General features: G+C 40.5%; 1 protein-coding gene across 1 annotated transcript in view; it reads left to right on the forward strand.

Moving 5' to 3' along the window:
- The window catches only part of Ca10 (carbonic anhydrase X), a 484,596-nt gene that overhangs the window by 201,696 nt on the left and 257,684 nt on the right, over positions 1 to 25,216 (forward strand). Inside the window, exon 3 of the mRNA XM_013519057.1 lies at positions 292 to 434. Coding sequence (XP_013374511.1) covers positions 292 to 434 — 143 coding nt within the window. The remainder of the gene's footprint in view (positions 1 to 291; positions 435 to 25,216) is intronic.

Below are 25,216 nucleotides of genomic sequence, written 5' to 3' on the forward strand. Positions count from 1 at the left end.
ATTACTAAATATTTTGTGTATCTTGGAAACGTTGCAGTGTTGGCATGGCTTGAAAGATGATGTTAGCACTAAAGTATTAAAGCTAACTGTACTCAATGAAGAAGCCACAGGATGAATGGGGCAGTAACAAGAAAACCTGACCTCAAGAGATCATGAATATAGGTCTTAGAGAAATTGACCTAGATTCAGGCCAGGAAAATACCATAAAAACCCCCAGGGATCTCCATCATTGTGAACATTTTAGGATTAATTCTATAGCAGCCTAATTCTAAACCTTCTTTTTGTTTTTAGTTCCTTCTTTCTGGGGACTGGTGAACTCAGCTTGGAATCTTTGCTCTGTGGGGAAACGGCAGTCTCCAGTCAACATAGAGACGAGTCACATGATCTTCGACCCCTTCCTCACGCCCCTTCGCATCAACACTGGGGGCAGGAAGGTAAGCCAGCAAGTTGGTTCAGTTGTGAAGTCGAAGACTGGTGTCAGTGCTGATTCTGAAAGCTGACCCTTCAGGTCTCAGTCTGGCATGTGTTTGTTGCTCCACCTAAAAATACTCAAGACTCAGGCCCACTGCGAACAAAAATAATTATGTCCAAGTTGTGCTTTTTCTCCCTACTCAGTCAAGCTCTCGTGCTTCTAATTATTGTGTACCCCAAAGAGGTTGCCTGAGGTCCCATCCCTTGGTATCTCATGAAGGTCTGAAAACATAGTTGTTTCTCTTGCATATTATGCTGGAAAATCTTTCCTCAAAGACTCTTTATTGGGCCTCCTTTTAACCTCAGTACAGGGGGGAAATTTTTTTTAAAAAGTAAAATCAGATGTTTATCATCCTGGGAGGAAAAATAAACAACAATCGCCTTAGATGATTTATAGGAAAATCAATAATTAATCTTCCTAGGGGTATCTTGCTAGCTAAGGATCTTTGCTCTGGCAAAGAAATGCTGAGGTGTGCTCTGTGCTTCTCACACTTGAATCCCTCTTGCCCTCTCTTGTCCCCGTGAAGAACTCCTCCTTAATTTGTGGAAGAGCGTGGTGTACTCACAGATTCTTCTCTTCACTGGGATCTAGCTTTGCTCCTGCTGGCTTATTTCTCTTTGCCTGTCATTTATTGTCAAGATGCAGGAAATCCTACACACAGAGAAAATTGTGTCTGTGGGTGATTCAGTTATTGTGAACTCAAGAGGGATAAGAAATCATCTGTGTGCAAACAAGGGTAAAATTATAAACAGCTTTTGTTACTGCTAGAGGCTGATTTTCCAAGGCTTGAGCTCGGTGGTCTCTACTCACCCTCTTGTGTGATCTATTCACCATCTTTAACAAGGACCTGCTAAATTATATTTTCCCCTTTTCAGTATATTAGAGTGTGCTTTCTACCACATAATGGTCATACCCAGTACACACAAACCTAATGTCTCACCAAACAGTGTTAGTGAGTTTGACTTGTGTCATAAGGCCTGTTTTAAAAGACATTGCCTGGGACATTGAGACTATTTGGCTGTGGCTCATTTGCATGCTGTTTTAACTATGACTTGAGAAGCACTTTTTTTTTTGTAGAAAGGTCCTATGTAGGTCATTTGGTTAAGTGGTCTGATTCTGCAGAAAACCAAGCTACTCTAATTTTTGTTCCATTTGCAATTTCTTTATAACCTAAAAGAAACTTGATGTTGCTTCTGTATGCACCTCCCTCCAAAACAATGCATGGTTTTCAGTCAGGAACATGTGTGAGCTTCCTGGTAGGAATTTAAGAAGGGAAAGATGGGGCACTGACTAAATGTTCAGTCATCTTTTCTCTCTTGGGGAGGATGATGGAAGATAATTGCATTCTAGGTAAAGGGGAAAGCAATAAAAGTGAATCAGTAGCCCAAGACAGAATGGAATTTGATGCCTGAATTCCAGAAATTACCTAGAGGCTGACCAAAAAGGCTAAATCTCAAAGACCAAAGAGAGGGGTGCTTGCAAATGGCTAGTGGGGGTCAGGGAGGTAGAGAAGATGGCAGAGGGCAGATCCTGAGGCCCTGGTAAGGATCTGGGTTCTTTCCTAAATGTTATAGCATGCACCTCAAAGTTCTGGGGGTAGTGTATACATAGGAGTGGAATAGGAAAGACAGTAAGCAAACAGAAATGGAGGATTTATATTCCACCTTCATTACATCTTAGAAGAAAATGTTGATGTGAATGAAAGAAACACATCACAGATAGCTTCTCCCTAAAATTACTGGGGAGAAGGCTGAGTGATAGCCTGGTGTTAAAAGTCCCTCGCATGTTATAACATTTGTTACTGTTGTATTGAGTCTTTTTCTATTTTTTGGACGAGTGGATTTTTTTATGTTTCCAATTTAGTAGTGTATGCCAGATCCAAATCAATTTTCAGATGCACTGGAGTTTGGGATTTTGGAAGCATTTATTTTTGACGATGTAAATATTTATATCTGGCATGATGTGTGTTGTCAGCAGTTTGAAGAGCTGAGAACTGGCTGAGGTACCCTTTGCATTTATGAAAATTGGAAAATAAAATATAGACACTAGCAGGATAAACTACCTGGTAATGAAATGCCTCAAGATGATAGACTATAGTTAAACCACGTTTGCAAGCTTTTTAAAAAAATGATATTTGATGAGTTGGAGACTTGTTAGAGGCAAGGATTCAAAATATTGCTCTAAATTTACCTACTTGCTTTAGAGAAATAGCCAACTGAAAGTCTGAACCACCACTCTGAGGGTCTGTAGAATTTGGGCAAGATGCCACATTTTGAAGTTGGAGATCATCTGAATGTTGGGAGGCTAAACACACTCCAGTAACAATGTGTTTTATGCCACATTTTTGCCCATAAGCATTATTACTTCTAGCATTTAAAAATATCCTGTGCACAAAACCCTGAACCAGCTTTGCCGGAGCCCCTGACTTGGGTTACCGCATTTGTTTTAGTACCTTTGACCTGGCATGTGGCTCAGACGATGGAATAAAGATTTTCTTAACATTGGCTATGGCTGAAATTCAACCTCGATATAAGAATACCAGGAGTACTAGTCTATGAGACTCTAAATGTACTGTGACTGGGATATAAGAGAGAATTTTTAAATTAAAAATAAGATTCTTTTTAGCCTTATAATTTGCTTGTTTTCAGCAGTAGTTCTTAAGCTGTTTATTTTTTTTCTTGAAGAGAAATAAGTTTTACTTAACTGTCTGTATCTGACACATAGGATTCTAAAGATGAAATTCAGAATGACTGTAGTTTTCTAAATGGCCCTCCATTAAGGTTGGTTGCATGTGAGTATAAGCATCCTACCTTGGAACCAATCTCCACCCTTGACCCCCTTAAACTTAATTTCTGTATGCTACATGATTTATACCTAATTAATCTGTTCTTTAAAAAAGCTACTAAATCAACCCAAGGTAAAAAAAAAAAATGACTGACAGACTTTTAAGGACATCCAATACCAATTTGGGGGTTGAACGCCTCAAGGTTTAGAACCTCTGGAGAGAAGGCAGGTGGTAGAAATAAATGACCTCAGCCTACTGGTATAGTTAGATATAACAAGCCAAAGAGGAGACTGACCTCCAGCAACCCATACATTTGTCTCAGTTATCTCAAAGAAGCAGCCATTCCCCATCACCTGTTCCAAGTTTTTTGCCTTCCTTAAATTTGAGCTGAATGAAGGCCAGGAACACAGCGCTCAGAGAAGGGCCTTACGGTACCTACCCACTGTTGTCATCACTTTGCTTTCTGATTACTCAGCAGGAGATACAAAACATGTACATTGACTGAGTCACTGGAATTTTAATAGATGGATCCTTGATAGCCACCCTGGTCATGAGGGGTGAAGGGGAGGAAGTCGCCCCCAGAACCTGGATAGAGACAGCTACAGAAAGGAACATCTGACCTTCAGCAAGGGAAGCAGGCAGGTCAATGCAACCCATAGGAGAGAAGCTGAGGAATAAAGATCCCAACACTATCCCTTCCCTCTCCTCTCCTGGCAGTCTCCCTTCACAAAGAAGTCAGGCACAGGAAGCCTGTGGAATCTGATTCAGCCTGCATAAGCCAGCCCCCAACCACAGAGGTGACGGGACAAATGAAAGACATAGGGCACAAAACCACAGATGTATCCCAATGACCATTTCCAAGTATCTGACAAAATAAATATAACGTAGCGAAACTCATCATTACCTCTAAGATTGGGTACAAACTCATTAACCTGGTGTTCACAGCTTTTGCAGTACAGCCCCAAATCTCCTCTGCAGAAATTATTTCATTTATACTTTGTGTAACGTTGGTGCCCAGAGAGACTGGAAAAAATGAATATATTTCTCCTTGACCTCAAATCTATGCTTTAGCCACAATGTATCCTGCACCTGTGCCTTGGGGTTCCCTGTCCTACCTTCACATTACTGACTCTCTGTGGTTTGAATATTTCTGCTTCCATGAATCTCCCTTTGGTTTCTTTGGCTAAGTCCTTCATTTAGCTTTACTTGGCTTGTTTGTTTGTTTGTTTCTTTGCTTATTAATTTTTGTGTTTAAGACTGGGTCTCACTATGTAGTTCAGGCTAGCCCAGAACTCTCCATATAGCTCGGGATGGGTTGAACCTGTGTTCCTCCTGCCCCAGTCTTGGGTACTGGAATTACAGGTGTGCGCCATCATGCCTGGTTTCATTTGGCTTCTTAAATTCCTTATTAGGGTTTCTTTCAGTACTTGAGCTGTGGTCCTCATATATTAGCCCTTAGACTAAGAGCTCCTCAAGATAAATGTGATTTTATATTTTCATTTTATACCTGTGATGTTATCTGATACTGCTGGGTGACTGGAAGTGAACCTAGATTACCCTCAATAATCAAAATTATGTGGAATTAGTCAAAAATCACTATAATTTAAAGTGGAGAAAATGTGGGATGTCACCAGAATAAATAGTGACTTGGCTATCATCAAAATGCAACACTAAAGCTAATCTTCAGGTGTTGCCCTTGTCATAAAATATTGAAATAAGTTGAAAAAAAGCAATGTGAATTGGTTTTGTGTTGAAAATTGTGTCATGTCTCTATTTTTATAGTTTCCAATGAATCTCATAGCAACATTCAGTTGACCATAATTAATTATTGCTATTCGTGGCATGTTTACATTGTGATGTTCTGAGATCTTTTATGTGTGAGACACTTCTGTTCCTCCAAGAAGCTTATGATATATGATATATTTAGGGAGAAGATATAGATACAGAGACATTAAATGGCAGTGACTGATTAACTATTTGAGATAACAGTGGACTGGATATTAAAGAAGCTGTGAAATGATTAATTAGCAAGTCATTCATTTTGACATTAATTTTTAATGGTAATAAGAAATTGGGTTGGATGAAGGAAGGTTTTATAGAGGTGGTAAGATATTAACCAGTATGACGAGGTAGGCAGTGTGAAATACTGCTTTTAGCAGGATCTTCAAATGTCTAATGGTATGGTTCTCTGTGTAAAAGATTAGGAATAAAGTAAAGGTGTATTCTTCTTTTTATCTAAATATGTTTCTGTCATGATGATATTTATTGGATAACTAATGAACTTTCATAGACAAATATTCTGACCTATTTAAAACCGATTAGCTATCTTTAAAGACTCTGAGTCCCTTTATGCTGAAACTCTGATATGGAAATAGTAAGTATAATGTCACATATATTTCTGAAGAAGTGAAATTACTACTCTACTATATTTTTGAACTTGATAAATTTCTCATGACCACTATCTCAGAAGAAAGCAATAAAAAAAGTCTGTTTATTTGGATCTAATGCTAACCAACAAGGAAAAACTAAGTATATGAAGTGAATAGTAACTGTAAGAGAAACAGGGTATATTATCTTAGAAAATATGGCAACCCGGGTAACAATAAATGTTAGTCATTGTCAGACATGGGAAGACTTCAAAAGGCAGATGTTAAAATATCATAGTTAAAATAGAGAAATGATCTCATTGCTTGGTGGAAGATGACTCTGGAGGATTAGGGAGCTCTTAAAAATGAAATTATAGCAGCACGATTACAAATGATGACAACAGAAAGAACAGAACCAGTGGGAGTGAAAGTTACGGATGTGGCTGCATGAGTAGGTTTGCGAGAAATAATGTTTTTAAATGGTATGTGGGAGATGTGAGAGAAGGGCTTACCGCCAAGGAGAAGGACGAAAAGAGAAATGCTTCTTCAGAATGGTTTCAGAGAGAATAGGGTCAAGAACGTATTAGGGCTTCCAGAAACCGAGAGACTTTTTAAAATTTAACATAAGAGGAAGTAAGAGCAGGAAGACCACATAGAATTCCTTTCAAGGGGCATAGATGTCCATAGATGACATGGTATGAGACCTGTGTTTGAATTTGAGGTGCACCACTTACCAGCCATATGTAAGAGGTTTAACCTCTTTAAACTTCAGTTTCCTCATTTGTAGAAGTGATGTCATAATAGCACCCACTTCCCACATTAAAAAATACACTTATTGGGCAAGTTACGTGTGACTGGCAGAGACACCAGCGAGATGTCCGTGACCCGCAGAGAAGAACATGTTTGCCCCTTGTTCGCCGCCGTCAGAGATGTGGTGGTTTCTGCCAGGTTGAAAACACAGTTTAACTCCCACATGATTGTTTTTGCCAAAGAAATGAATGTACACATTAAAATTAATAACAGATGTGCAGCAATTGCAATTATTTGGATGGTGAATTAACAGTACCGGTCCAGAGTGTTCGTCCCTGTAAGCAGAGAGAGTGAAAGGCCGTAGGCATAAAAGTCAAGCTTTTTTTGTCAGTATCTGTTTATAAAAAGCTTCCCAGACTCAGGCTGTGCACAATACGTTGTAAGAACATGGTAACAGAGCGAAAGTTAATGGGCAGCGTGGTCGGTACAAGTAAATAACTCAGAACAGATGCCAAGAGAAGAAGGCAGCCTAATTACTTAGTATGTAAGGTACTGTGTCCTTGAGCAGGGAGGTCACTGTCCAGCAGTTCATGGCTGAGCGCGCAGTACGGGATGGTAGTGTCAGTGTTTCCGGTGCCAACAGTCAGATTAGCTAACGGGACAGATGCTGAAGGAGTAAAGCGCAGGAGACAAAGAAGAAGAGGAGGAGGAGGAAGAGGAGAAAAGGAAGGAGGAGGAGGAGGAGGAAGTGAGAACAGGAAGAACCCAAATGTTCTCTTTAATTGTTTCTGTCTATCCCTCTATGCCTCTACCTGAAAGGAAAATATTTTAAAGAGGGATGACAGCAGATTTGAGGAATTCCTGTCCTATACAGCCTAGGGCACAGAGAACTAGCCCTGGTGTTTGGAAGGGCTTTGGACCTGAGTTACAAATAGCAACTGGAGTCCTGTGAAAATTGGATGACCTCTCCCAGATTTTATTGAGACTGCAAGCCAAACAAGAAACAAACAAGCAAGCATAAGAGGATACTGTAGAAGATACTCAAGCCTCTGGTGAGAGCTTTGACTGTAAGCTCCCTTCCCACTTGGAAATACTTTAATGCTGAGACAGTTGAAGCATGTTTGTCTCAAGGCTGACCCCAGAATGAGCACTTACAAAAGATATAAAGCCTCCTAAAGGAAAATTCCCTTTAAAATTAGAGGAAGTTTGCATTGCTCTCTTCTTCTCAAACTTTATCAAAATTTTTCCTGTAAGTTTCAGATACAGGTCTCTCTCTCTCCTTGAGCGTATTTTACTCTAGGTTCACTACAGTGGAGGATTTGGGGAGAGATGAATGTGACAAGAAAGGATTTTGACTAAGATAAAGAAACCAGGCCAAGGTAATTGTGTTTGTCCTTAGGGCAGAGTTGTTGTAAGGAGTAGACGTTCTCAGTGGATAGCAGGGAAGTGATGAAAGCTAAGCAGAATGGGAAAGACTAAGATGCTGTATTCGCGGTCAGAAAATAGCTTCCAGGCAAAGGTGTTCTGTTGTGGGTATCTGCTTTTCAAGCACCATTGCCAAGCTGAAATCTGGGCTGAGGACAGACGCCCGCCGTCCTGGCAACTCCTTGTGATGTTTGCCTCTTGCTATCAGCCAGAAATTCAACGCCGAGTCATTAGGCAAGTCTCCCAAGGAAACATCTGGTTGCAGGCATTAGTATTTTACAAATGTATCTAATTCACATTGTACTCCTCTGGTGAATATTAGAAAAGATTTTGTTGTGCTTTCTTGTCCTGCTACTTGCTCCTTCCTCAATCCTTGTCCTCATTTTCCCTCCTTTCCTCTGTATCTCTCTTGTTCTCTTACACGTTCTTCCTTCTCCAGGCCTCCTCTCCAACCTCCCCTCTCCCTTCCATCTTTTCTAGTCCTTTCCTCCACCTTCCCTCCCTCCCTCCCTTCTCCGAGTCCTAAGTTCATACAACCAAGCAATCTGTGCCCTCTCTTGGGTCAGAAAAGACTCTGTTTTTCTCTCTTGTAGAGCAGTTTAACTGCACATAGAAAGACTGTCAATTGTGTGATTTGGGGGGCAACAATTAAAAGGGGGAAAATTCAAGTTATCTAGCAACTGAGCAGAATATTTATAAGAGAACGTGGGAAAGATTAACCTGAGATGATCAATTAACTTAGAGGCAGATGAACTCCTGGAAGAAAGAAGGTCCTCCAGGAATCACAAAATTTACGTATCCATCAAATCATACTGCTTTAGTGTTTGGGACATGTCATCCAACAGATAAACTACGTGAGAGAGAGGAAGAGAAAGAGCAAAGGAAAACCCATGACCTGGTTGGCACAGACTTCTTTCTGGCTAATTTCATCTCTCAACAGCCCAGGACAAGTGATTCTATCACAATCAAGAATATGAAACTGAGCCGAGAACCTGAACAACTGCAAAAAAGTCACCCGCCCAAGAGAAATTTTTTATTTCGATATTTACATACTGGTACCAGTTTTGATATGCTCCAAGAAGGCTCTGAAATTACCAATTTTCCTATAATAAGCCTGATCACTTAGCTGGATAAAGCAGCAGAGCTACCCTGCATAAACTGTAGAGACTATGAATCCTAATAAAGGAAATTTATGGACTTAGAAACCAGATATTTTGTTCTGAAAACAAAAATAAAAATAAATAACCTCTCTGCTACCTTTTAAATAAATAAATGTGTTTGAATGATTTAAAAATGCTTGTTTTCTTCTAAGTTTTCTTTCTGAAACAAAGGTACTAGATTAAAAACTAAAGACTGGGCTAAAAATTACAATTTCAAGAATCTCTACAACATAAGCAAATGAACATCTGGGCAACTATCAGACTTAATTACTTCTATGAAAATTTAATGTCACAAGTATAGAACTTTATTGCTACTTGAAAGATTAAAAGTAGCAAAAATAACCAGTCCATCTCTTTCCCATAGCACATATTTTTAACATGATCCTAGTTGTGTAATATGCTCAAGATAATATCCAAAGTACAAATAATGTGAAAATCAGTCATTTAACTTAACATCTGTTTTTCTCACATCATAAACCCACTGTCTAATCAGTAAGTCAACAGTTTCATTTTGTTAATATTAGCAATGGCATGCAATGCTCCAGATTATTTTCCTCTTTTACTCAGATATTTCTCAGAGATAGCATTTAATATGAAATTAGTCCATTCTGGCCCATATCCCTAAGTCACACCTGCTACAACCCATACATAAAACATTTTTTCATAATATCATGTGTTGAAAGTACATGATCTGATTTTTACAAGGGGTGAAAGTACACTCACATGAATATTCTGTGTCATATACAACAGAAACCTACCAAAGCAGGAGCATCTCACCTGCCTGAAAATGTTTCTGACACCTTTATATTAAAAAAATTCTTCCTATCACATCTAAAAAGCAGAGATTTTTCCTTGTTTGTATTTTTTTCTAAAATACTCAGAAACTATTTTTAATTAGGAAAAAAGTCTCACTCTTCACTTTTTAGTCATGTAGCTGTTCTCACTAATACTTAAACATAAGCAAGATTCTTTATTTGGGCTATGATAAAATGGGCATCCACTACATGAATCATGTTCTTATTTGATACTCAGTTGCCAGATGGGTTTGAATTTAGAAATAAATTCAGTGCTTGTTGATTTTCTAGTTATTTATTCAGAGCACGTAAAATGAAATAGAATAAGATGGTGGCCAAATTATCAGGTTAAAATAAGTGTTGCCTCACCCTTGCATGGTCTGATGTTCTCTATGACCAGATTTAGAGCCTGGGATGGAGTGAGATTCTCAGCCAACTGATTTCCTGAAGAAATGTTCTCAGGAGAAACTTGTGTGGAAGTGGCAAAGAAGATCAGGAGGAGAAGTTCAGCTGGGAGCTCAACTGGACTCTACCCAGAGCCTGATCCCACAGAGACCTCTTGAACATAGACAACACCACGCTGCTATCATTCCCCCTGGGACTGGGAAGACACCCGTTAGTACCTTCTAAGCGGGGTGTAATCTCCTGCCATTTCCAAGCAAGGTGACCCTTAAAGCAGTGGTGTACAGGAGTCTGCTCATACCAGCTTTCAAAAGCCCGGCGTGCACATCTCTTCCTGCCTCCTCGTTCTTCGCACCAAGTTGATAACTTGAGAACTATCACGGTAGAAATATTTACATCCCAGAAATCTGGAGTAGCAAAACCTTAAACTAGTACAGAAGTGGAGGACATTGCTTTGTTAATGTCAAGGCATTGGGCAGAAACCACACCATATGCCAAACTAATTTTTCCAAAGATATCATTAAGGAGAATGTAAATTTTAGGAGACCAGTAAGTAAAGAGCTATTAAAGGAGGAATTAAAGTAAAGAATAGAAGCGTCAGGTTCTCCTAGAATGCTGTTTTGGACTATTTTATAAACTCAGCCACCATTTGCCGCCATCTTCCTCCTGACGATGCTAGGTTGCAGCAACAGAGTATACAATGCTGTACACCCATCCCATGAATGTGCTCCAAAGCCCACAGCAAGGAAATAGGGAAGAGCTTTTAGGTTTTCTCCTGTACATTGCCAGTTAATGATTATTTCAGTTTCTGGATCAAAATGCAAGATTTTTTTTAAATGTAAACAAAAGTAAGGTAATAACCCTGTGCTGAGCAGTTTTGAGTCCACGTTTGTCAATGAATTCGAAGTATTACCAGCATTTTCCTCTTGAGTATAATATACGACAACTGCCAAGCATTCCTTTTGCGATTACATAAAGGACAGATACTGGAGCGAGCCATATTTCAGCACTGCAGGGATATAAAAAATGAACTGCTAAAAACAGCCCAGGAGGAATGAATAGCAATAAGACATCAATGTCATCTGTATACTGATTTGTGATGAATTTCCAAAAGGTTTAATGGTATGATGCTATGATATATAGAGGCCTCCTGAAAGTTAATAACTGTAAGTTATCTACTGGCAAGCATGTAATAGGGAAAAGTAAGAGGTCACAGATAATATATAAATAAGTAACTTTATTAATACAGTCAAACTGCTCTAAACGTTCTACGCTGTTGCCCTCTATGATTAAAAACACAAAATTAAAAAGACTGTGAAGACATGAGAAAGTTAAATGTTATATAAACATGCAGGAAGACACACTTGATGAGGTCTTGCATTCGCCTTTTAATACATTTATACCAATATAACTGAAGAGAAGCATGCATCTACATATGCTGATCACCTCACCAAGGGGACTTAATAACAGCCGGAGTCCTCTGATCAAAGCATTCAAGTGAGAGCAACAAAGTCTGTTTGGGTGAACAAATGGTCCCTCCAATTATCATGTGGTCTAGTGTTTGCCACATGGATTATGTGCTTAAACCATTAGCAGATAAGAGGCATAGAAATTTGCATGCAGATGCTTCCATTCAACCTGAAGTCTGGGTTCTTTTTGGCCCAATAATTTTTATGCTGTGTTAGACAGTTTCTGGTTAGCAACAGGATACATGGTATACAGAAGGTACCTGATAATGCTTATTGAGTGAAACAATAAATAGATTAATAAAAAAGGCCCACATCAGGGGATTTTTCATAGATGAGAAAAAAGAAACTAAATATACTGAGTACTTACTCCATCTACTTGTGCATTAATATTTTATCTAATTCTCTGAACAAAGTGGGATGGTCAGTTATACAGACCAAGAAACTAAAATGTATGGCTGTTAAATAATTTATCTAGAATTTCAGGGACGGTAAGAAGCAGAGCATGCCACTCCACAGCTCTATTCCTTCCCAGAATGATGCACTGGAGCTGAAGGTGGGAAGAAATATTTTCTGTCTGTACCAAGACTTTAGGAAGAAGAAGGCATGGAGTTGGGGAAGTCCTGACCTTCAGCCAGTGTCTTTATCTTTAGCATGTTTTGAGAGAATGAAGAAAAGCGGGTTCCCTTGTCTCCCCATAGATCCCCCTGTTAATGACAGCACTGACACCTGTTTCTCTTGGCTCTGGGGCCACGTGTACCTCATGCTCCTGGGTGCTGCTAGAAGTCTGTTTTGTTATATGGCTGCCGCCTTCCCCGGCAAGGTGGTAAAGCATGTACTAAATGCACTTCCGAATGGGTGATCTCCCTATACTATCCATGCACAAAGTGCCATATAAGATGTCCAACCTGGTTATTATCATCTTGATGCCAGTTTTAGCAGGTACAGAGCCAGGGGACTAATACTGCCTTGGTTTCTAGAACACAATATGGATGCTTTCACTCTGTGCAAAGGATGGTGATGCCTTCCCTGCCTCCCCTATTGCCTCTCTTTTCTGCTCTGTCTCTCTTGCTTTACGACAAGGACACACCTTGGTGTTCCTGCACCTGAGATGGCCCCTGCGGGAACGTGACTGCCCTTTGGAAACTCTGATAGGCTCATTTCCAAGCTGTGCAGGGCTCAGGAAAGATCAGGAATAACTTTTTAAAAAGTCATGAGCCTCAGAGGACTGGCCAGTATAAACGGCTTGTCCCTGTTTCTCCTAAGCAGTCATGCTTTAAGCCATTTCATACGATGTGCATAATTTAACAGGAGTGAAGCTGGCACATTTCTGCCATTCATTTCTCAGTCTGCCCTTAGTTCTCTGTGGATGATAATGATGGCAATGGGTGGAAATCTTAGGGTTGTTCTTTTTCTTGTCCAGTATTAAGACTGAAAGGAATGTAACAGTGACCCTCAGTTTCAAGTGACACAAAATCAAATGCTTACCATTGCAATGACATTTGACTCCGTGTTTCCACTCAAGATCATTCCTGCCACTGCTGATCATTCACCCCAGGCTCCTCCCTGTCCCGTGACCCTGGCTCAGACATGCTTCCTGGGATTGTGACACATGAGAGGGCTTCTCCTGCTTCTCCCGCCTGCCAGCACACTGCCTTGCTCTTGGCAGTGTCACTGGGACAAGAAACTGTTGTTCCCATTGTGCAATGCCAGGGCAGACCTTTCTCCCAAGCCTGAGCTGTCTGTCTCCAAAGGACTTCAATTTTCTTTTGAGTTTCCCAGAAGACAGCATGGCTTCTCCAATTTAACAAATGCATCTGACAAAAAGTTTGAAACAAGATCTCTGGAGATCTGTTCAGAAGCCACTCGAGTGACCACACAAGGTGGGAGTCAGAAGCTTTCAGTCGCCAACAGAAAGTCACCTTGCCCTCGGTGGATGCCTTCAGACACTTCTGCTCAGAGTGATTCACCCTGCCAAAGGTCCCCCGCTACTGGAAATAAGCATCTCCTCTCCCTGCTTTTCTTGAAGTTCTCGCTGTCGCTTCAAATTCTCTTTTGCTGCTTCCTGAGACGTCCTGAATATCTTCATGTGAATGACTCTTTGAACAAGCAAATTAAGAAAAAAAAATTAAGAGGAAAGAAATGGCTCCCCACTCCAACCTGTCCTCATACGTGGACACCCTGCTCTCTGCCCCCAGCTTTCTCTTTTCATCTGCCATAAAACTGAGCAAAGCCACCGAGTTAAGAATTTTCCTTGTGTACCTGAAGGGTGCAATCTTGGCTCAGCCAAATGAACTGCCTAAGAGAGCTGGGAGGGCTTTTTAACTGCTAGTAACATGAATGCAGACTGATTAAAAAGTACTACAACTTTTAGGTGGACATTTTATCCTTTTGTTACCAAGGCTATTCAAAAGATAAACTATGCCTTATACTGCATGGAGTATATGAAAGTTCAGTAAAATATGATAATTTTGGGCCACACGCTGTTCTCTTGGGTATGATATCAGGAAAATGTTTCTCTCTGACAGTTTCTCATAATAGATGAAAATATTCCCTCTCACTGCACACATAGTGCGCAGTTTGAGGCCTATTATTGGAGTCAGGTAATCTGCCTCTGAAATACTGGTATTTGAAAAGCAAATTTAAGGCTCAGGACATTTTTACTTTATGATCATTGACACTGATGTTAGTAAACTCTTTCTCTAGCTATGAAGAAGAGAAATGGCAGGCAAGTTCTTTTTTTTTTTTCCAGTTGCCATTTGCTTTTTAGTGACTGCACCATATGGAGCCTAGTAAATAAACTCTGAAGGTGACAGGATGCAAGGGAAAACAGAACGCACTTGGAATCCAATGGTCCCCAAGCAAGTTATTTAGCTCCTTGAGTGTACTTCCTGATTTACAAAGTGGAGACAATACTGAAGCATCATGGTAAGAATCACAGTTTATTAGAAGGGTCCCATCACTGGGTCTAGCACATGTGTTCCTACAATTTAAATTTAAATTCACAGGGAGATCTCTGACCCTGAAAGTTACATCAACATGTAGTAATAGGTTTGTGATTTGAAATCAGTATCATTTATGTCATCAGTGTTACTGTACTTTGTAGCCCTTAAAAAAGGCAAAGGCCCTACATAATATATGGTGAAATATGGACTAGATCTGGAGGTTTTACAAAATAAATGCTAATTCATGTAAATCACGCACAGACTTGGTCGTTGTACTACATACAAGCATGTGTATTTGCCTTGCCTATGCCTGAGGCCACAAATTATTTGACGTATAGTAGGTGACCATTAAATATGTATTTAAATTATTGACAGGTGCTTGATAAAAGTTTCTTTTATTTGTTTTGGCTAGGATGATCAAACTAGGAATACAGAGTGTGATCAACATATACAATTAATGCTCACACTAAAAAAAATTCCAGCTAAAGGTCCATTGCCATTAATCCCCCTCAAAATCCTTCCCCTCAGCTTGAACACACTTTTCCCATCCTTCTTGCTACTTTCTGGAGCAGTTCTGGAAGTCCTCTTTCATAAATGTATTTATAAATTGTAATAAAAAGTATAGTGAGTGCTGGAGCCACAGGCTGTCCAAAGGAATGGCAGGCTCATAAAAATATTATAGTGGGTCTTCATCCACCATACTCACCAGATCCGGATCTTCCTCAGAGTCAAAATGACACAAGGTAAACAAATCAATGTAGTACATTGAGACATCCTTGATAACACAAATAAATACACAAAAGAGGATTTCCAGAAATGCTTCAGAAAGTGGCAACAATGAAGGGACAGATGTGTTCAAAGTGTGTGGGAGTATCTGGGGGTGGGGGCAATGGCAGTGTGTCTCTTCCTGTAATAATTTTCCTAAATTTAAAAACTCACTGCATTTTTATCATACCTTGTATCTAGAGATGCAGATACTTTCCTCATAACTCCTATGGCTGTACATTCAACAAAGAATTCCCCATCATCATTGTTTAGGTACACACCAGTCAGACTTGTACTCTGGATTTCAAATTTCTTCTGGTAACTCATTACTATTTTGTCTCATTCTTTTGAGATTTCTCTGTATTGGTCTTTTGCATTATCTTAATCATCAGTCTCAACTCAACTCCTCAACCCTTATGGTCGGCCAAGTAGATGTAGTGTCCCCATACACAGGGGTTCATATCATGGGTGAACTATCAGGTCTGGTAATGCTACGTAGATTGAACCACCACTTCTGACTCTCCAGCTGCTCCCAATTTTGGACAATCCTTCCCCTGCCCCAGCACCAAGCAGTAGCAGCTCTACTGTACACTCCATAAGCCACCTATGGGAATAAACATAAATGAGCAGTTATAATTCACCCATTACATTTTGACACGTAAGTGATATCCAGGAACACTCTCTCAGTCTTCACAACAGCTTGGTGAGGTAGTCAAGGCTTATTAGGAATAACCTACTGCTAAAACAATGCTATTAAACAAATCACCACAAAATCTTGATGGTATAAAACAGAAGCATATATTGTTCCTTCACTTGGGGAGGTCCTATTTAAGCTTTGGGTCAAGGTCAAATGCATTCTATCCCCCACTATTTAGATCATGTCCCAGTGGCTAATATCAAAAACCCAAGATGAGCAAGTGGAGGCATATGATGCCACACCAGAATTTGGCTCAAAGTCGACCCTCTACCACCTCCTCCATATGCATGAGCCACTGTGACTCCCACCCACATTCTTCTCCCAACCCACGTTGGCCATTATTGAATATCAAGCAATTCAAGGTTAACAAAAGTAATACAAAGTAATAAAAGCTACTCTCTGGATCCTGTAGCTCCATTCTCATCTGCGCTCTACCCGCTTTGATTGCTGTTGCTGTTGTCCTTCTGTGTAACATTAGACAGTAAGGGTTTGCTTGCTTCTGTGACTGTATCAAGTCATTCATGGAAGGAGGCAGGAGAGCAGAAAGAGCAAAACAAATAATTAAATTAAGCTGTGCACTGGCAGGAGCACATGATCAAGAAAGGGAAATCAGCTCATCCATCTCTCTGCCCTCTAGTTTTATTAATTACCATCGGTAGGAGGATATTCTGTTTATAATCAAAATTAAACCAAATCTTTGGAGATTAAGTTTTCTAAAAGAGCTTAACTAAGGGCAGGATCAAAGAAGGTTCAGTGCATTGTCTCTAATGCTGCCCTCTGACATCACCCTCTGCTAAGCCTGTCATTCCCTCATACACCAGGCAGCACCCACAAAAGGACATGACTTTCCCATTCTGCTGTTAGTTTCTATCACTTTGCTTCTCAGGGTGGGTCTGGCTTAAGCATTTCCAGTCACCAGTGTTTGAAAAGAAAAAACACCAGATATAAGCAAGAGTAAACAGATTAACTCAAGCAGTTCAAAGCAATATTTTATTGCATGTCTACCATTGGAAAAGTGGAAAGAGGACCTAGCCCCAAAGGCAGAGTAGAAGGAGTCTCAGAAGTGAGAGTAATACATTTAAAACAGCTTGGGTAGCAAAAATGGAAGCGTGTAGCCCGGGCTGGGCAGCAGCCTTTGAAGAGAGAGAGCTTTCTCGCTGCTCCCGCTACCTCTTGTGAATAACGCCGATGAGACGAGGACACGGTAGACGAGTGAGGTCTGCGAACCTCAGAGGTAGTGCATAGTCTCTGGAGAGACTAGGATGCTTTTTCTAGGAAGCCAAATTATGAAAAGCTGAGTCTCCAGCTGACTATTAAATGAAAAGCTATCAAAAGAACATCTGTGGAATATTCCTTGAAATAGGATTTTTGTGCTTTAAATGAATAATTAGAAATTTACAGGTTCAGTCTCGTCTCAGCGCTATGGTTTTGCTCTTATAAAAGGAGTTGCTTTTCATTTCTAACATTTGCTGCTTCTTTGGTGCCTTAACCGGCCTCAAAATAACTCCATAGCAAGAGCAGGGGACACCAAGTTTCTTCTTTCACACTTGCAGCATTCGCCTCTAAATTCTGCTTGACTCACACGGCTTTCATTTCCTTGAGATTGTGGTGGGTAGCTCTAGGCTCAGCGTTGGGATGAGCTGTGACTTGCTCTCTAAGCCTGAGCCACAGCACTAGAGGAGCCTTCCTCCTTTCTCTGTCCTTCTGCAGAAATAGAGAAGGCATCCAGTCCTGTGTGTCACTGTTTTAGCAGGAAGCACAGCTTTTACCTTTAAGAAAGGCAGGAGGAGATTGCTCAGCACACTTTTCTCACCTGTACCTGGGAAGGGACTGCACATTGACACTGATTTTGGGAAATATGCCACAGCTGCTCTGAAATATTGTGTGGCCATATATGCATTCACTTGAGTATTGATCTTCCCTGAAATATAAAGACAGCTGTAACTCTGACTTTTGCAAAGAACCAGACAAACTCAAGTAGAGAGAAATTAGGTATGATAGCCTAAGAGACTTTATTCAGTATGAATGGCCTATTTTGCTAATGTCTTTGCATCCATATCAGATTATTATGACCAGAGTTTGATTCTCTCTGCATTTAGACAGTTGTCACTGTCCATGGCTTTCTCAGTGGTTTGATACAGTAGGTGCTAAACACACCATTGAAAGATGAGAGACGATGCCATAGGTTTTAATCCAGTGGATGAGACAGGAGTCATTTGGAAGATACAGTACCATTCCTTCACTGAACTGGTTTTTTATTTAGTAAATGGATTTGTGTTTCCTCAGTAGTCAAGAGTGAAGGTTGTCAGTATGCTCAACTATCCCTATTGGCTGCCTTCCATTTTATTTTGGAGTTAAGTTGCCTAACCCCCCAAAATATTTAAAGTGCAAGTCAAAAATAGAAGATATAGAATTGAACACTCTCAGAGGAAAACTCAGCTTCCTAACAAAATCTAATCTAGCAAGCAGGAGCTGTCAACATGATAAATATTCTAATCTTTAATATTGGTTTACATACCAGGGCCGAAGAGAAGGATAAATTAGTCACATGCTCAAAATTTGTTAAAATGATGGTGTTTGACTTCAAGTGACAGGGGCCCAAGGAAATTCAAAGTGAAGATGGAAACTTTTGGGCAGAGGTTGATCCTGAGCTCTCCAGGGGCCTTTCAATGTGTCGATGCCACCAGAGTAATTACACTGTCACACATGAGCTCTCCCAGGTTCAGCGTTTGTGGGAAGGAATTTTTCAATTAATCTCTGTGTCTTGGCTAACTGCAAACCTCATCTGGTACCGAGTGCACGCAAGAGCAAGGGTAGAATTTCAAGTGGAACCAGATCCCACTTAAGGTAGAAATGGCTGGGTGGTAGCACTGGGGCAGCAGAGTCCATTGGCTTTGAAACTCTGTAGCACTGGGTCTGATCCCAGTTCTGCTGCTTTATTTCTTTCCCAGATCTTTATTGAACACCTACTGGGTGCCAGACACTGTTCTAGAGTCTGAGCAGTTAGCACTGGCAGAGCTTATGTCTTGGTTACCTTTCTCTCGTTGCTGGGACAAAATATCTGATGACCAAAACTAAGGAAGGAAAGGTTTATTTTGCTTACAGTCTGTGGAGGTTTCAATCTGTACTTGGCAGATTATAAGGCAGAGTGACACATGGCAGAGGGCTGCATCTCAGGGCAGCAGCACACAGCTAAGCAACAACCACAAACCAGGACGGAATGGGGGAGGAATGCCCCAAGCACTCTTTTCCTCTCCCTTACCTATGCAAACTATCCACCCCAGGGCAGGTGTAGCTCTCACACCCACAATCATTCAACTCTAATAGCCTGCCCCAAGGTCGCATGAGGCTTTGGAGGGGACACACAGACATAAACCATAACAGCTTATATCTGTATAGAAGTTTTCAAGATCAGCTTCTCTAGGAAACCAACTCTCAAGTAGACATGTAAGTGTAGGAAGATGATTACAAAGAACTTCCAGACTTTACTTCCAGGGGAAAAAGAAAGAAAGAAAGACTGAGCTTTTTACACCTTCTCAACAAAACTGTCCCCCCAGGAGCTCTGACGTTGGGATGTTTCTTCACAGTGGTCCTGCACAGGGATGAGGGGTCCATAGGAGGCATTAATGACAGGTTCTCAGAACGGGACATGATCTTGGCGAGAGTTTTCACCAGCTACAGGCAACTCTGTGGGAAGGTGACATCTGAGGAATCCCAGCAGCAGTGCTCCAGGAGCTCGGGGAACAAATCCTTCAGGGTTAAAGGGTTATCTGATCAGCAAAAGTCATTAAACAGACAAAGAAAAATATAAAATATTTTAACTGTGGTGCATTTAAAAATAATAATATTGTATAGTATAATGAAAGGGTAAGGCCAGTATTTCTATCTTGGACAGGTTCCCTGGGAAAGTCCCACCAAAGGAAGAGGTGGCATTGAAACCAAACTCCCTCCATGATCTACCAAGCTATGGATAACTTGACTCTTGACCACTTCTCTGTAACAATATTCCCTCTCTGCTTACTCTTCTCTGTTTTAGTGTCCATCTGTCTGTTCCTCACACCTGCTAAGTTTGTACCCCCTCCTGGTCCTTGAGCGGCTCTTGCCTCTGACGAAACATCTACTTCCTTACCTCCAAGACACCTCCTCAAGTTATCAATGGCTCAGTGGACCACAGAAGGAGTCTATTTTCAATGCTGATGTTATAGGAAGCCACTGTAAGGTTTTCAGTTGAGAAGTGGAAAGATTTGTTAAAGTTTTTAAAAGAATGTTCCAAGTGTTGTGTGTGTCAAGTTGACTCCATGGGGCAATGACAAAAACAAATGTAAGTGAAAGGAGAACTCATCCCATAATGACAGGCATGGAGAAGGGAACAAGCATAGACATGACTGAGGAAGACTATTTGGTTGTGGGCAGATGAAACAGCTCTGTCTGACTGCATTGTATTCCCAATACAGTAAGAGAATGAGAGGTAGGACCTTAAAGAGGTGGGTGGGGGTGGATAATGCAATAGCTACCCCTGAATGTGGGTGCCAGGATGTCGTGGCATTGCTAGAGAATGCTGAGGGCACACTTGAGAGTTATGGTTACAAAGGAAACGATAGCTGTATGTTTCTGTAAAGACACATTCAATAACTTAGAGATAGGGACAGAGAAAAGTGGGAGGTGGGTGCAACCAGCTCTAGGGTATGACAGGTGAGTTGGATGAAGGAAGAGATCTACAAAGGAGTTGGATTGTAGCATATGAACTGATAGGATATGAGCCCAGAACCCTAAGCATGTGAGAAAAGCCAAACAATAAAAGAAATACTACTTAACGCCTAACTGTGGACCTTTGATTTCTTGTATCAAGAAGGGAAGTAGAGTGTGGCCCACAAAACTGATTATTTAAAGATTTATTCTGTGTCACACACTTTTAAGTGCCCTAAGTTAATCCTTACAAGCCTATGAAGTCAGGAGAAATCATCACCACCTGATCTGCAGTGACGTCCATCTGTCCAGAGCCCTCTAACTTGGTGTGTAAACTCCCTTTCCAGGGACACACCTGTCAGTGCCATGGGGGAGAGTCAACTGCAATTTCTCTTAACCCTTTGGGTTTCCAATCTTGGGGAAAATCTTCACCCACTTCCTTGGTGTCATGAAGAGAATGCAGAGAATTTACTTGCGTATTTGACAGTTGAGATTCTTGTGTGTCTTATTAAAATCTATCACACTGAACATCAGAACAAACAAAGCAGCCACCTTAGAAGACTGGGAACATGCAAATAATACTCTTTAACATTTTCAAATCTTTGTGAAAACATAATGAGTAAATTGAAGCTTGGAGGAATTAGGTAATGCATCCAAGCACATTCAGGTATGAAGTAGCAGAGCAAAGACCTGGCACCAGCTATGCAACAGGCTAGAGAGATACAGTATCATGGGCTGCATACGACATTGACTGTCTCCTCTGGCTCTAAGAAACAAAGTGCTCCTGGGAATACAGGCTCCCTCATCCTATTACCTGACGTTAATAGAGGCAAAGGGAAGTTAGGGAGGGAGTGACACTCCTGGGCGTGAACATAATGAATAACAAAACTGAAGTAGAATTTAACTGCACATGTAAGAGATTTCCAAATGCGTACTTTTACTATGGAATTATGTAGGACTTTATCACTCATAAGTTTACCATATGATTTTTTTTTCTGTCCTCTGGTTAAAATTCCCAATAAAGTGTACATGATGCTCTGAGTCTGCTGTAGGGAGAGAGAATAGATGAGCCTAGGGAACGCTCCTGCTGCAGGGTAGCTGCCCAGAGATGAAAGATGTAGGGGAGGAGTGGGGGATTTGGATGGATGAGCTAGTTTGGGAGCAGGAAAGGTCTCTTCTGGTGCTCCTAGGAAGAAGCAGTTCCATCCTTCCACATTGCCCCATGGAGACAGAAAAGCAGACACCATGAGTTGGTCAATATTAATTTCTAAATCTGTATGAAAAATTTTTATAACCAGAATTTTTCATGCATTGCAGATGATTAACATATCTCAGCCTAGCTCACATTTTCCCAGTTTTAACACTGACATTCTTGCAACCCAGACAGCCTTTCAGTCCTGGGCAAAGAGGGATGGTTAGCCACACATCCAACGTACTGGATATACAGAAATATACTCATTTCAAATATGCTGACTTCTGGTCCATCCATTCATACACTCCAGACTATAAATTTCCCACATACACACCAAGCCATAGACTTCCCATTTTTGTGTAAAAGGTGTAACAATTCTAGTACGTCTAGGAAAGGAAGAAATTTTCTCCTATTTCTGCTAATCGAAAGAACTGGGGGCTGGGGATTTAGCTCAGCAGCAAAAGCGCCTGCCTGGCAAGTGCAAGGTCATGAGTTCGGTTCCCGGTACCAGAGGAAAAAAAAAAAGAGAGAAAGAACTGAAGCCTTGGTAAAATAAAAGAGCTTACTGCACTATTCTCTTTCTTTTATATTCTAAGAGTTTACTACCTGTCAGAATATGTTGATCTCCTCGCTTGCTCTTGAAAGCAGAGTTTCCAACATAATGTAGATGGAGTACCATGTGGACTGACTGAGTTTGGACACAACACAGTCATCTATGAGATGGCTACAGTATGCTTCATTTAGGAAAGTTAAAAGAATTAGAAAAAGCGTAGTCAGATTTGCATTTCTTGTAGCGTAGGCAGCTTGATACCATCTTATCTCCCTCAGTAGTGGTGCTTATGGTATGGAGCTGAGGCTCTACTGTGAATAATGTGGACATGATTGAAGCTATCTGTCCACTAGTGTGCGCCTGCCTTGTTAGAAGAGGAGAAATCCAAAATCACACTGAAGGCATGAACTGAGAATGAGATGAGCATCTATTCTGTGCAGGGATGAGAAAGGAAGGAAGGAAGCAGCAAGCTGGTAAGAAATAATCTATCAAATTATCACAGTAAAAGGTATAAACATTATGGAGCAGGCCACTTCCAATCAGCTCCTGAAAACTATCCTATGATTATCCAAGCCTTGAAAGGAATACAGAGTTTTTCAGTCTTCAGTAGCGCATTACAAAGAAATTCCCACCAGAGTCCAAAGGTTAGACCATGTGATTTGTATGACAATAAGTTTTGACACATTTACCACTTCTGATTTAATGTAGATCTGATAATATCTTATGAATTCTGTACTCACAGCTAGATGAATATCTCTGAGAGTAAAGATCATGAGTGTCTATTCACTGTGTGTCTCCAGGATCCAGCACAGGATGTAACAAAAAGGCACTTGAAGGTGGTATGAAGTGAAGGGCTTGAATGAAAGTATCCCTCTTGTGGAGCTGATCCTGTGTTATGTCTCTTTCACTTCTCTAATCCCGCTGTATTGTACTAATAGAAGAGTTGGGCATATAATGTGGATTTAATGATCTGTTTCTCCACTTAAACTACCAGAAGGCAGCATCACCAAACCCTTAGCACTTTCATTATGCTTGGTGTCCATCAGCTGTGTTCCATGGGGGACAAGTAGAAGAATCTGATACAGCTGAGGTTCCTTTGACTTTGCTATGAGGTGTAATATACTGAATTTATAGCTGGCATTACACAGACCCTCCATCCATAAATATTTCAGGTAGCAAATAGACTTATAGGCTTGTCCTGCCAAGAATAATCAGGACTCACGTAGATAGCTGTTGTCATCAGAGAGAGCACTGGGTGGGGCTGAGATTGGATTCCATTCTCAAACTTTTATGAATTCATTGTGTGGTATTAGCAGGTCACTATATTCACTGTCCCTCATTTTCTGTGACATAGACATTGACAAAGCCCAGTATCCTAGTCTGTTAGGCTCTTATTAGGAAGAACTGGGAAAAAAAGGTGAAAATAATGTTACTGAGAGAAGAATAGACCACCATAGGACTCTAAGATCATTTATTTGCTTACCTCTGTGATTTATCAGAGATATCTTTCCGTTTCTGAGAATCCTACAGGCATGTTCCTCTCTGGGTGAATTCTGAAGTAAGTCTTACCAGAAAGATCACTAACAATTGCTTTTTTATTTGATGAAGAAAAAATCTAACCTAGGTTTCCTGGAGGCCCCTAAAATCAACTAGCAAAACCACTGCCCAGTCATCTCCAGGAAAAAATTTCCACATTGCTTGTGGGTTCCAGATAAATTCTCTTGTGTTTTCTCATTGTAAAAGTAACAAGGACTTATAAGAGCAAATTTTTTTAAAAAAAAATCAAGAGAAGGAGAAAGGAAAAATTACATGTAGTCTTACCTTTGAGAATTAGCCACTCTGAATATTATACTGTATCTATTCCTGGATTCCTTTTTTTAATAAGCAGGTTTTCCCTTGCAAAAGATAAAATTTTATGTCTTGCTCTTTCCCTTGCTCTGCTTCATGACAAACTCTTGATAATATCATCGCACACAAACTGTAGAACTCAGCTTTGTAAGACTGTTGTGTCGCTGAAATGATTCCTAATGAGGGCTCAATAAATGCTGGCTGCTATCATCAACATTATCATCATCGTTACTGAGATTCCCATAGCTTACTTACTGTTGTCTTATGTTGGATTTTTAGACTATTTCTGAATTTGGAATAATAGGAATATGTTCCATGCTGCTAACTCCTTCTTTCATCAAATTCTCCAGGCTGTTTAGGAAGTTGTCATTTAGCAATTGCTTTTCCATGATTATTTAAAATCCCTCTAAATTCAAAGAATATTAAAATTTTTAAGTGACAGATGCTCATATTTCTTGTCCCCATTAGTCCTTCTATACTGAGCTCCAAAGTGGTACATGTGGGTGTTGTAGCTGGGATATAAGGAAGCCTGTAAAAACCTATCAGGTTCTTGATGCTAATTTTCATAATTGTCTGCCAGCAGTTGTGCTTAGAGAATTTATTCCCGTAATGTTTGCTATGATTTAGAACTAAAATGTTCCCCCAAATTCTCATATCTTTTGCAAAGTAACTGAATCCTGGAGGCGCTATACTCGTCAGTGGGCTAATGGTGATTTGAACCCATTAGAACACATGGATGCTGCCCTTGGAGCCTGCAAGGTGAAAGACAGGGCACACCAGAGGCATGACCTGGAAGGGTTTATCTCTCTTCCTGGTGCCTCACTTTTCCCTCTGCTTCCTGACCGCCATGGGTTGAGCACTTTTTCCTCTGCCATGTCCCTCTGCCAGTTTTGTTTGTTTGTTTGTTTGTTTG

This window comes from Chinchilla lanigera, unplaced genomic scaffold (genome assembly GCF_000276665.1).
Source record: "Chinchilla lanigera isolate Chin_1 unplaced genomic scaffold, ChiLan1.0 scaffold00050, whole genome shotgun sequence".
Lineage (NCBI taxonomy): Eukaryota > Metazoa > Chordata > Mammalia > Rodentia > Chinchillidae > Chinchilla > Chinchilla lanigera.